The following is a 10,276-nucleotide window of genomic DNA, read 5'->3' as shown; positions in this document are numbered from 1 at the left end:
TCAACAATAAACAAAGGGTGAGTTGACAATGCAAAAAAAAATAATTTTTATTCCTTCTACTGGACAGGTGGCTTCCTTCCATAACAGAACTTCAAAATTTAGCAAAGCAAAATATTAAAGATTTTAAAATTTTTATTAAATGTCTTATATAGATGTGAGACCCATACCATGTCGGTTCCATATGAGTTTCGAATCTATGTGAAATATTTAGTAAAAACTTTAATAAAATTTTTAAGATTTCTAACATTACTCTTTAGCAAATTTTTATGTTAATTGAAAACTGAATTTTTGGATAAGATTTGAAGGGTAAAATTTAAAATCAAAGAGCCAATTTATTTGTTAAAAAAAAAAAAAGAAAAAAAAAAGATAGATGTGTTTGGTTTGAGTTTTTTAGATTAAATTTTTTGAAAACTGAGTTTTTTAGTTTTCGTGTTTTTTTGTTTTTAGTGAATATTTTTAAAATTTTAAACATTTTTTTTAATTTTTTAGATGTACCTTATTTAGATATATCTAAAAAGTAAAAAATTTGTGAAAAAATATTTTAAAAAATTAAGAAATAGATCAAAAATATAAAAAATGTACTGAGTTCTCGTTTTTTTTTTTTGTATTTTTGGTATTTAGTGAATTTTTAAAAGGTTTTTTTCACAAAATTTTTATTTTTTAGGTATATTTATGTTAGGTATGTCTAAAAATAAAAAAAAGTGCTTAAAATATTAAAAAATTCAGTAAAAAAAACACGAAAAATAAGAAAATAAAATTTTTTGAAAAGTATTTTTGAAAAACTCTAACCAAACAAAATGAAATCCCATAAATCTCATATAAGGAATATTGATCTACTTGTTTTGGAGAGTAGGTTAAAAGCTAACTTTTTGAAAAAAAAAAATTTAATAAAAAAAACGTGTAAAAAAGTAAAGAGCTGACGTGATCCAAAAAAATAAAAAAATCAAAAAACTGGTATAAGAGTTTTCTTTTAAACCAATTAGTCTTTTTTTGTTCTAGAAAGTTGTATTTATTTGATTTTGTGTCATTTGAGTAAGTGAATGCTCTTTTGTGATTTATTTTTTTAATTTTCTAATTCGTTTTTGGGATGTGAATGGATAGGTAAAGTGTGGAAGATTTTTTTTGGGAGGGATTAGTGGGTGAAGTATTGGTTGTCGAACGTTGGAATCAACATTTTTGTTAGTGTGATTTTGTGGTGTTACATTAATTGGAGTGTTACATTTTGAAAAAATATACTAAGGAGTTTTTTTAAAAATATTATGTTGTTATGTTTGAGAAAAGTACACTAAATATTTTATTAATGCTACATTAGAGTGTTACGTTTGAAAAAAATACACTAAGAAGTTTTTTTTGGAATATTACGCTATTACGTTTGAAAAAAGTATGCTAAAGAATTTTTTATTATGCTACATTAGAGTATTACGTTTGGAAAAAATATACTAAGCAGTTTTTGTGTGTTATATTGATTGGAGTGTTACGTTTAAGAAAAATACATTAAGGTGTTTTTTGGAGTGTTATGTTTTTTTAAGTGTTACATTGAAGTATTACGTTTAGAAAAAGTATACTAATAAGTTTCTTTTGAAGTGTTGCGTTTAATAATTTGAATATTATGAGAAAACTCACATTTGTCTCTCAACAAATAATACACGTGCGTTAATATTTGACCTTTTATGTAATTTATACTAGAATAGAATCTTTAGGTCCTTAAAAAAAAAAAAAAAAAAAGACTAATAGTTCATAAAATCAATATTTGAAATTTATTAGTATTTCACTCCGTGTGGTAATATTTATACTTACAATAAAATTTTAAAAAAATATAAAAATAAATAAATTATTAGGTATTATATTTTTGGAAAATTATTGATAATTTATAAACTTTACTAAACTTTGTAACAAAAAAAATATATTTTTTCATTTTTTTTTAAAAATTTTCATTATTTTCTTGATTTCTCATCACATTCAGCCATGCCAACGATCTGCTCGGATAATCACCTTTCTCAGTCTCTCTCTCACTTCTTGTTATTATAACAAAATTTAGAAACATAAGAATTGAATATGTTTTATTTTTATCAAAATTAAATATAAAAAATAAAGGATATTTATTATATATTTTTTTAAAGGTGATTAGTGTAATTTATCTATTAAGAAAAGGAAATTTACCAAACAAAACTTTATAAGTGGACGGACAAAAAATAAAAAATGTTAAAGACTCTAATTTTATATCAAATGCTCATGCAAGTCTTATATAAGTATGAATCTTATATTCATATGAGTATTTAATAGAAATTTTGTTTAAAAAAATTGTATTCCTCACATTAGTCGGCAAAATATTACAGTAATAGATTTATTAATCAACTATGTTACATCTCACAAAAATCTCTCACAAAATATTTGTTCATAGATTCTGATTGGTAAAAACTTATTCATTTACAATGTATCATTAGATTTTTATTGGTTAAAATTTATAAAGGAATATTTTTATGAATTTTTTTTTTTGAAAGAGTAGATCATTTTCCATTTGTTAATTCTATTTTGTGTGAATAAATTCTGTGTCACCATCATTTCTATTCGTATTTCTATTTTTATTGGACCCCTCAAGCAAGCACATCATGCAGACACCTTTCGTTCCCGTTTCCAGTGGAAATACGTTGTTGTCGTAAACCGCGTCACACACAACAATAAAACCGAAAGAGGGAGCGAGAAAGATTGTCATTACATTCTTCGAGAGCGACCCAACCCAACCTCTAACTCCTCCGACCTCCTCCTCCTCCGTCTCCGGCTACGTTCCTAGGGTTTCATTCGATTCGTAGGGTGGCCGGTGGGTCCACCCGAACTCATCCACCGCCACCGCCACCGTCGGCGTTCATACCTTACCATGCATTGTTAGGTAGGCGGCCAATTACCAATGCATTGGTGGCAATTCTCCTCCTTCTCATCCTCATCCTCATCCTCCTGCAAGCACCACTGCGAAGACGATAGTGCTCTGCGTAAGATATTCCCCTTCCGCCGCCTCGGCTTCCGTTCGCGGCGGCGGAGACTCACCCGCGCCAGGAATGTCCGCTACCTCAGCGACAGCGAAGTCGGGGAGCCTCCACGGTTGTGGTGCAGCCCCGATCAGTTGTCCCCTCGGTCCTCTGCGGCGCTTCCGCAGCCCCTTCCTCTTCCCGACTTGGCCATGCTCCTCCGCCACGCCACCGTCGAATCTCATAATTCGAATTCGATCCCCGTGAATGTTCCTCTTCCATCGCCCAAAGAACCGCCTTGCAGCAGATATGGAGAGGAGAGAGAAAGAGCCGATGCTGCTGCTGTCACCACCCCCACCGCCATCCCTACCTTTGAAAGGTAACATTATATTATATCCTTATTGAAATTGATTCAAATTCGATACGTTACGAGACATTGATGATTATTTTTATTGTCATCATTCAATTCTACATTTATCATGTTAATTATTCATTTATTTATTGATTATAACATATAACTCAGAATTGAAGATTAGATTAGGGTTTTTGGCGTACTAGCATGCTTGTAAAGAGATTTATTTCATTCACATTCACGTGAATATTGGTAAAAGGAAATAAATGACGACATAGGTGGACTTGGGTTAAGGTGATAAGAAAAGGACATGACTTTGTTCAAAAAAAAAAGGCCATGACTTCATTGACAAAGAATATGCTGGAGACCCTAGGTGAAAAAGGACATTTTCAATTTGATTTCCAGACGTGGCATTTTGGGCATCCTATATCTTCAAACAATTTTGTTAGATTTTCCCCCTCCCGGTGGAATTGGAAGAAGATTGCTAGAGTGGATTTTCCCCCATATTAGTCAATCCAGTGGGCCAGATATCTATTTATCAACAAAAAAAAAAAAAAAAAAGAAGAAGAAAGAAAGTTGCTTTGATATTGTTTGTTTGAATTAATCAGGTGTTAACTGTTACTTGCAATGCATCTTGCAAAAAAGAGGCAGAGGAGATATTGGGCATGCAGAATGTTTTTTTTATTTTTTATTTTGATAGTTTATTTTCAAAAGTTTTGCTTCTCTTTAGTGATTAGAGAACCTTTGTACTAATTATGTCTCTTGAGAAACAAATGGTTACAAATTTACAATGAATAACTGCTTTAAATTATTCTAATCTACTGAGTTTTTTTTTGCATCGCATGTTTTCGTTTTCTTGAGATAAAAGATTTCCAAGATTCAATTGGCTCACTATGTTAATCTTTATTTTAGTTTTCTTTTTTAATTTCTGGTGATTATAGCGTTTCTTTCAATTTATTTGTGAATTGGAACACGTCATTTTAATTGGTTGTTAACATTAGGTGTAGAATGTTTTAAATTATCTATTGGTTTCACATGGTGATGACCTGCACTTCTGATGTTATGTTGACTCTTTTTTTGCATGTTTGTCATATTTCAGTTCATTTGCTTCCCGTGGCTTCCGAAGAAATAAGGAGCATGCTGACACTCAGCGATCTAGGATGACTCCTCAAGAACTGAGTGGCATTGAAAGGTTTCAAGAAAGCTATGGTATCAACTATGGTATCAATGTACCAATTAGTGCTCCAGCCAGTGTTTTCTCAAGTCCTGCAATGAGCCCTCAAAGAAGTACTAGGGATATTTATCCATATCACTATATGACTCCTCAAGCATTTCAAGTTTGGTCTTCACCAGATATGCCTCCTTTAGATATGAATGTAGGTCTGAGGTTTTCTTATCAGATGTACCCTGAGAAAACTGCTTTAAGTGTTGATAATTCGCCTCTCCATAGTCCAAGTGTAAGTCCTTGCCGCACTAGAAGTCCTAGTGGACCCCCATCACCATTGCATAATAAATTATCCATCGAGATTCCAATAGCACCGCGTGATAGTAATGCTCAAGCCAATGTCCATCCCTTGCCTCTTCCTCCCGGAGCGACCACGCCTTCGCAGCAAACTTCTGTTCCTCAGGTCACAGCTAAACCAGATTCGATGCCAAAAAAATCTCAATGGCAAAAGGGAAAGCTTATTGGGCGCGGTACATTTGGAAGTGTCTATGTCGCCAGCAACAGGTAGGTAAAACTTACCTGTATTTCTTTTGTAGGTTGTTTCTGCAGAGCACTAAATACCAACAATGTTCTTTTTTCTCAACAGAGAAACTGGAGCTTTATGTGCAATGAAAGAAGTTGAGTTGTGTCCTGATGATCCAAAATCTGCAGAGAGTATAAAACAATTAGAGCAGGTTGTATTCCAGTTTTTATTCTACTTTATTATCTGTTTTATATTTTTGAATTTGTACATTTTCATGTCAAAAGTTGTCTCGATAAATGCGAATATGTTATGATGAATCATTAACCAAGGAAGTGCACCACTGCAAATTGTAGCTAATGGAGAGATTAATTTAATGTCCGAATAGTTTTTTATCCCATCAAGTAACAGAATAGGCCATTTCTGTAATGAGAGAAGTCTTACGTTTTTTTTTTTTTTTTTACTTGAGTACATCTGCAAAATAAAAGGGAAACAGTGTCTTCAAATAAATACCACATAAGTTTTATGAAGTGGTTGACTCTCAAGAGTTCTAGACTAGAATTGATAAATTACATCTACTCTTATTGTAGAAATAATTGTGTCAGAAGTACATGATGTTGACATTCAATACAAAGTCATTCTTATAATTATCACCTGAAATTTGTGAAGCAGCATCATGTCCGCAATGAGTGACAAGAAAGGATTTCGTGTTGATTAATTTGCATCCATTCCGCACCAAGTTATTCTTATGTGTATTTATTTGTTAATTTGCTGTTGTTGTGGATGCTTATGAGGGGGGAAAAGTTGTTGCTCTAATGCCTTCCCAATTATGCAGGAAATTAAAGTTCTCAGCCAGCTAAAGCATCCAAACATTGTGCAGTATTATGGTAGTGAAATAGTGAGTAATTATCCCATTACACATTATGATAATTAGCCTGCATTAATGCTCAGTATGTCTGCATAGATGCTGTTGGTCATTTAAATGAGCAATCAAAATTATATGCATGCAGATTGGAGACCGATTTTACATATATCTGGAATATGTTCATCCTGGTTCAATTAATAAATATGTCCATGAACATTGTGGAGCAATTACGGAATGTGTTGTACGCAGTTTTACTCGCCATATTCTCTCTGGGTTGGCTTACTTGCATAGCACAAAGACAATACACAGGTAACAATCATGTGTAATCATGTGATGAATATAATGTTACACTACCATATATTACAAGATTAAAATATTGAATTCTATCATGTTTAACCTCTTCCATATGTAACTCCATTTGGACAAACTCAATTAGACGAAAAGGCCTATGGATTCAAGTTGCATCTGTTTTGAATTCTGTGTTGATCTGTTAGTATTATTATTATTTGGAGTATCATTTTTGGCATGCCATGTTTGATGACAACTTATTTTATAGGGACATCAAAGGGGCTAATTTGCTTGTTGATTCAAATGGGGTTGTCAAGCTTGCTGACTTTGGGATGGCTAAACATGTGAGTTGTGAAACCTTCTAAATATCTAATACATGCAAATATACTCTTTCACATAACAGAATGCAATTCTTGAGAGGTAGAAAAGTTTAAAAAATAAAAAATAAAATCTGTGTAGCCTTGCGCTATGTGATTGTTTTGATGTTTTCTGATCAACTGGAAATTAAGATTTCGTTTGTTATGCAGCTTAGCGGGCCAGCAGCTAATCTTTCTTTAAAGGGTAGTCCATACTGGATGGCTCCTGAGGTATCTTCTTGCTTTAACATATATATTTTTTGACTTAGCGGCCATCTCCTTTGCTTCCCTTACTGACATCATCATTTGTTCTGCAGCTCTTACAGTCTGTGATGCAGAAAGATGTTAGTTCTGATGTTGCTCTGGCTGTTGATATTTGGAGTTTAGGTTGTACTATTATTGAAATGTTGAATGGGAAACCTCCTTGGAGTGAATATGAAGGGGTAAGCACTTGATGTTAATTTACTTATATGCCCTCAAATATTCATGATTTGTATATCGCCCAGGCACTAGAAGTCAATGGTGTTCAAACATGTCATTTTTAGTAAATAAAAGCCATCTTGATGGGTGTTTTTTTTTTTAAAAAGTGAAAGCCCATATTGAGTCACATCATGCCATACCAAAAATTATGTATAAATTTTCTATTTATATATACACACTCTTAAAATTATTGTGATTGTTGTACCAAATTTTTTTTTATTGTGATTGGTTTTTTATTGTCTTCCTATTACGTGTTGCATCTTAGATGTCCGTGGTGCTTTTCCCTGTTGTCATTTGTGCTATTGTCCAGTTATTGGACAGATGTCCGAGTTTTATCTTGCTGTGTGTTGTCTCGTAAATACTCTCTCTCTCTCTCTCTCTCTCTCTCTCTCTCTCTCTCTCTCTCTCTCTCTCTCTCTCTCTCTCTCTCGTGTGAACCATGGAATAGATTTGGTATCTTGTGTAAGCTCTCTCTTTCTATCACTTGGAATACTGAAGTTACATTGAAAATACTGTATGAATTGCAGTTGGCTTGGATACTTTCTGTAGAATGCTAAAATTCAGTATTATTGTTTGATCTCTGTGTATGTTAGCTTTCTACCATCGATTGTATGATCCCGCCTCATTCTTTCCTTCCCTTTCCTTTATACATATCATACTACCTTTGCCTTTTTCGAATGTTTAAGGAAGCCATTTTCTATCATTTTGGACACGTGTAAAATTATAATTGAAGAATTTTTTTATTTTTATTTTTTGGCTTCAAAAGCACAGCAATATGGCTTTTCTGTACCATTTTCAGGATTTTCTTTCCTTGAACATCCGAAAGAGACAAGTAGCTTTTCATGCATGACCAATGTGTTATTGGACTTGATGGCATGTTACGTAGTGTATGCATGTATCATGGGGACACTGGTTATGTGAATGACAGAATTCAGGGTTGGTTCCCCATTAATCAAGGGTTTGGGAGTGCTGACACTGAATCCGGATCTAACTTTCCATTATTTCTGTGAAGTAGCTAATCCTACACTCAGACTCGCTTTCTCACATTTACATTTTTACAATGGATACCTTTTACATTACGAATACAGGTAATTTTTGTTATAGGATCAAAGTATATCATGATCCGATATCTGATTTTTAGGTTCTGCATTTAGCTCCAATTTATTTGTGCTTCTGTTGAAGTTGGTGAATTATAAATTTGCTTGCATTCATTATAAAGAACCATGCCCTTAGGGCATTGGTTAAGCTTGCAACATGTGTTTGTGTATGAAATATCTGAAAAGTGTATAACTATATATGCAAGTGTATAGAAATGAATGAAATGTGTGTTGAAATTTTAAATTTTGTCTTTATTGGACTATTAAACAATGCCCTGAGGGCGGTGATAGCAAGACTGACCATCTACTACTGTGTTCATCTGTTCCCCTTCTGATAGTTAAGTTTCTTATGGTTTCTTCTTTCTATGCAGGCTGCAGCTATGTTCAAGGTTATGAGAGAGAGCCCTTCCATACCCGAAACCTTGTCGCCTGAAGGCAAGGATTTCTTACGTAGTTGTTTCTGCAGAAATCCAGCAGAGAGGCCATCAGCCAGCATGTTACTAGAACATCGATTCTTGAAAAACCCACAGCAATTGGATGTTCCAACTTGCACTCAGGCACTTAATGCAATGAAATTAACGGTAAATTATGGTTTGCAGACTTACTCTATTCTGAATTTTGAGTGATTTGTTTGTACTATAACTTGTGTAGTTTTAACAGGATATAGCATTGTCTCCAAGAGAGCTTCCCAGTCATAAACTCGAGCAGTTGGTAGTGTCTCCAGTGGCACAGACAAATAGAGTAAAACCAGCAAACAAGTAAGTTGCTTTCTGCATTATCTCCCTTCCCCATGTAATGTCACCAGGCCACACACTTCCGTTTGGTATGCAGGAATGAAATGAAGTGAGAATGGCATATAAGGTTGAATAGAATGAATTGTTAATTCTCATTTCACTTGTTTGATTGCCAATATGAAAAGACAATTCTTATTCCTATGTTTGGTTAAAAACCTATTACACTGATGGTATGAGATAATAAAATAAAATAATAATCAATAAACACCTGTATATCAATGATGCTGTTGGTGGTGGCAGTGGCAGTGGTTGTAGGGACAGGGGAGGCTAATAGACACTAATTGACATTGTTTTAGGATGATTCCATGATGTAGTGAAATGTCTATTCCTTGTGTATTTATCAAAAAAAAAGAAAATGAAAAAAGAAAAAAGAAAAAGAAGTGTCTATTCCTGATGTTGGAGGAGTAAATAGGTATTTATCACATTTTGTTAGAATAGTCATTCCAATAACATAGTTATTACTAATTTATCAAAAAATAAAATAAAATAGTTATCCCCACTTACACAAGTCGCACCAAGCAAGAAAAAATATAGAATGCTAAATGGGCCGTCCTATTACAGTCCATTCCAACTTATCAAACATGCACTTAATTGCATACTTGAATTGGCAAATATTTACTCTTTCATGACTGCTAGCTCCCGCTTCATCCATATTTTATTTTCTCCAGTGAGACTCGTCAACAATCAGACTTGACAGCGGTGCCCCGTCATTCTCCTCGTTCTACTCTGGATGCCCTTCCTAGTTTATCCCCTCCGCGCTTGAGTCAAAGCACATATCATCCCAGCCCTACTGCAAATATGCCCAGCCCTACCAGAGAGAGTGCTAAAAAGAACCAATACTTGCAATGACATGCCGAAGGGAATTTCCATTTCTTCTGATCTTGTTTTCTGATAAATTACAGTTCTTCCATGAACTTTGTGACTTGCAGACATAGGGAGTTGCAACGTAGGTTTTTTTTTAGCCTCATCTCAATTGTCGTCGTTGTCTAAAGTGCGAGGTTTGTTCGTCCTTGAAGATTTCGTTAACTGGGTATTTAGTAGCAGGTTTCGTATACTGTTTTCTATATGGAGCTTTGGCAATTGCAAAAGTTCATTTTAACATGTATACCCCGAAATGTAATACTCTGAAATCCATGTACAATTGGAGTCGATGTGAATGTGTAGATATCAAAATGTTGAAGTTATTTAGCGAGCTGTCTACTATATTTGTCTTTGATTTTAGTTGGATTTCATCGTGGCCGTTTGATATTAGTTGTCTGTTCCTGTTGCAGTCTGTTTCATGAAAGCTCGTTGAAAATATTAGGAGGAATTACCATTCAATAGTAGTTTCAGAAACTTATTATAAATTCATTAAAAAAAAGAGTATGATTTTAATTGTTAATATTCGGAAAGTTTC

General features: G+C 33.7%; 1 protein-coding gene across 1 annotated transcript; it reads left to right on the top strand.

The window, feature by feature from the left end:
* Positions 1 to 2,570: 2,570 nt before the first annotated feature.
* LOC114259694 (mitogen-activated protein kinase kinase kinase 5) lies at positions 2,571 to 10,068 on the top strand. Its single transcript, XM_028199730.2, has 11 exons — positions 2,571 to 3,342; positions 4,415 to 5,044; positions 5,127 to 5,214; positions 5,836 to 5,898; positions 6,011 to 6,174; positions 6,422 to 6,497; positions 6,681 to 6,740; positions 6,827 to 6,952; positions 8,458 to 8,667; positions 8,747 to 8,844; positions 9,549 to 10,068. The coding sequence occupies exons 1-11, from the start codon at positions 2,906 to 2,908 to the stop codon at positions 9,727 to 9,729; spliced, it is 2,133 nt and encodes a 710-aa protein (XP_028055531.1). The 5' UTR covers positions 2,571 to 2,905; the 3' UTR covers positions 9,730 to 10,068.
* Positions 10,069 to 10,276: the final 208 nt, after the last annotated feature.

This window comes from Camellia sinensis, chromosome 1 (assembly GCF_055761805.1).
Source record: "Camellia sinensis isolate YWXY chromosome 1, ASM5576180v1, whole genome shotgun sequence".
NCBI classification, from domain to species: Eukaryota; Viridiplantae; Streptophyta; class Magnoliopsida; order Ericales; family Theaceae; genus Camellia; species Camellia sinensis.
This window is presented reverse-complemented; position numbering and strand designations above follow the sequence as displayed.

Bases quoted from the DNA above. Each gene is read 5' to 3' on its own strand.
- LOC114259694 (XM_028199730.2), top strand. From the start codon at position 2,906: ATGCATTGGTGGCAATTCTCCTCCTTCTCATCCTCATCCTCATCCTCC. The intron at 3,343-4,414 runs GTAACATTATAT...GTCATATTTCAG, and splicing joins GCCATCCCTACCTTTGAAAG to TTCATTTGCTTCCCGTGGCT. The intron at 5,045-5,126 runs GTAGGTAAAACT...TTTTCTCAACAG, and splicing joins GTCTATGTCGCCAGCAACAG to AGAAACTGGAGCTTTATGTG.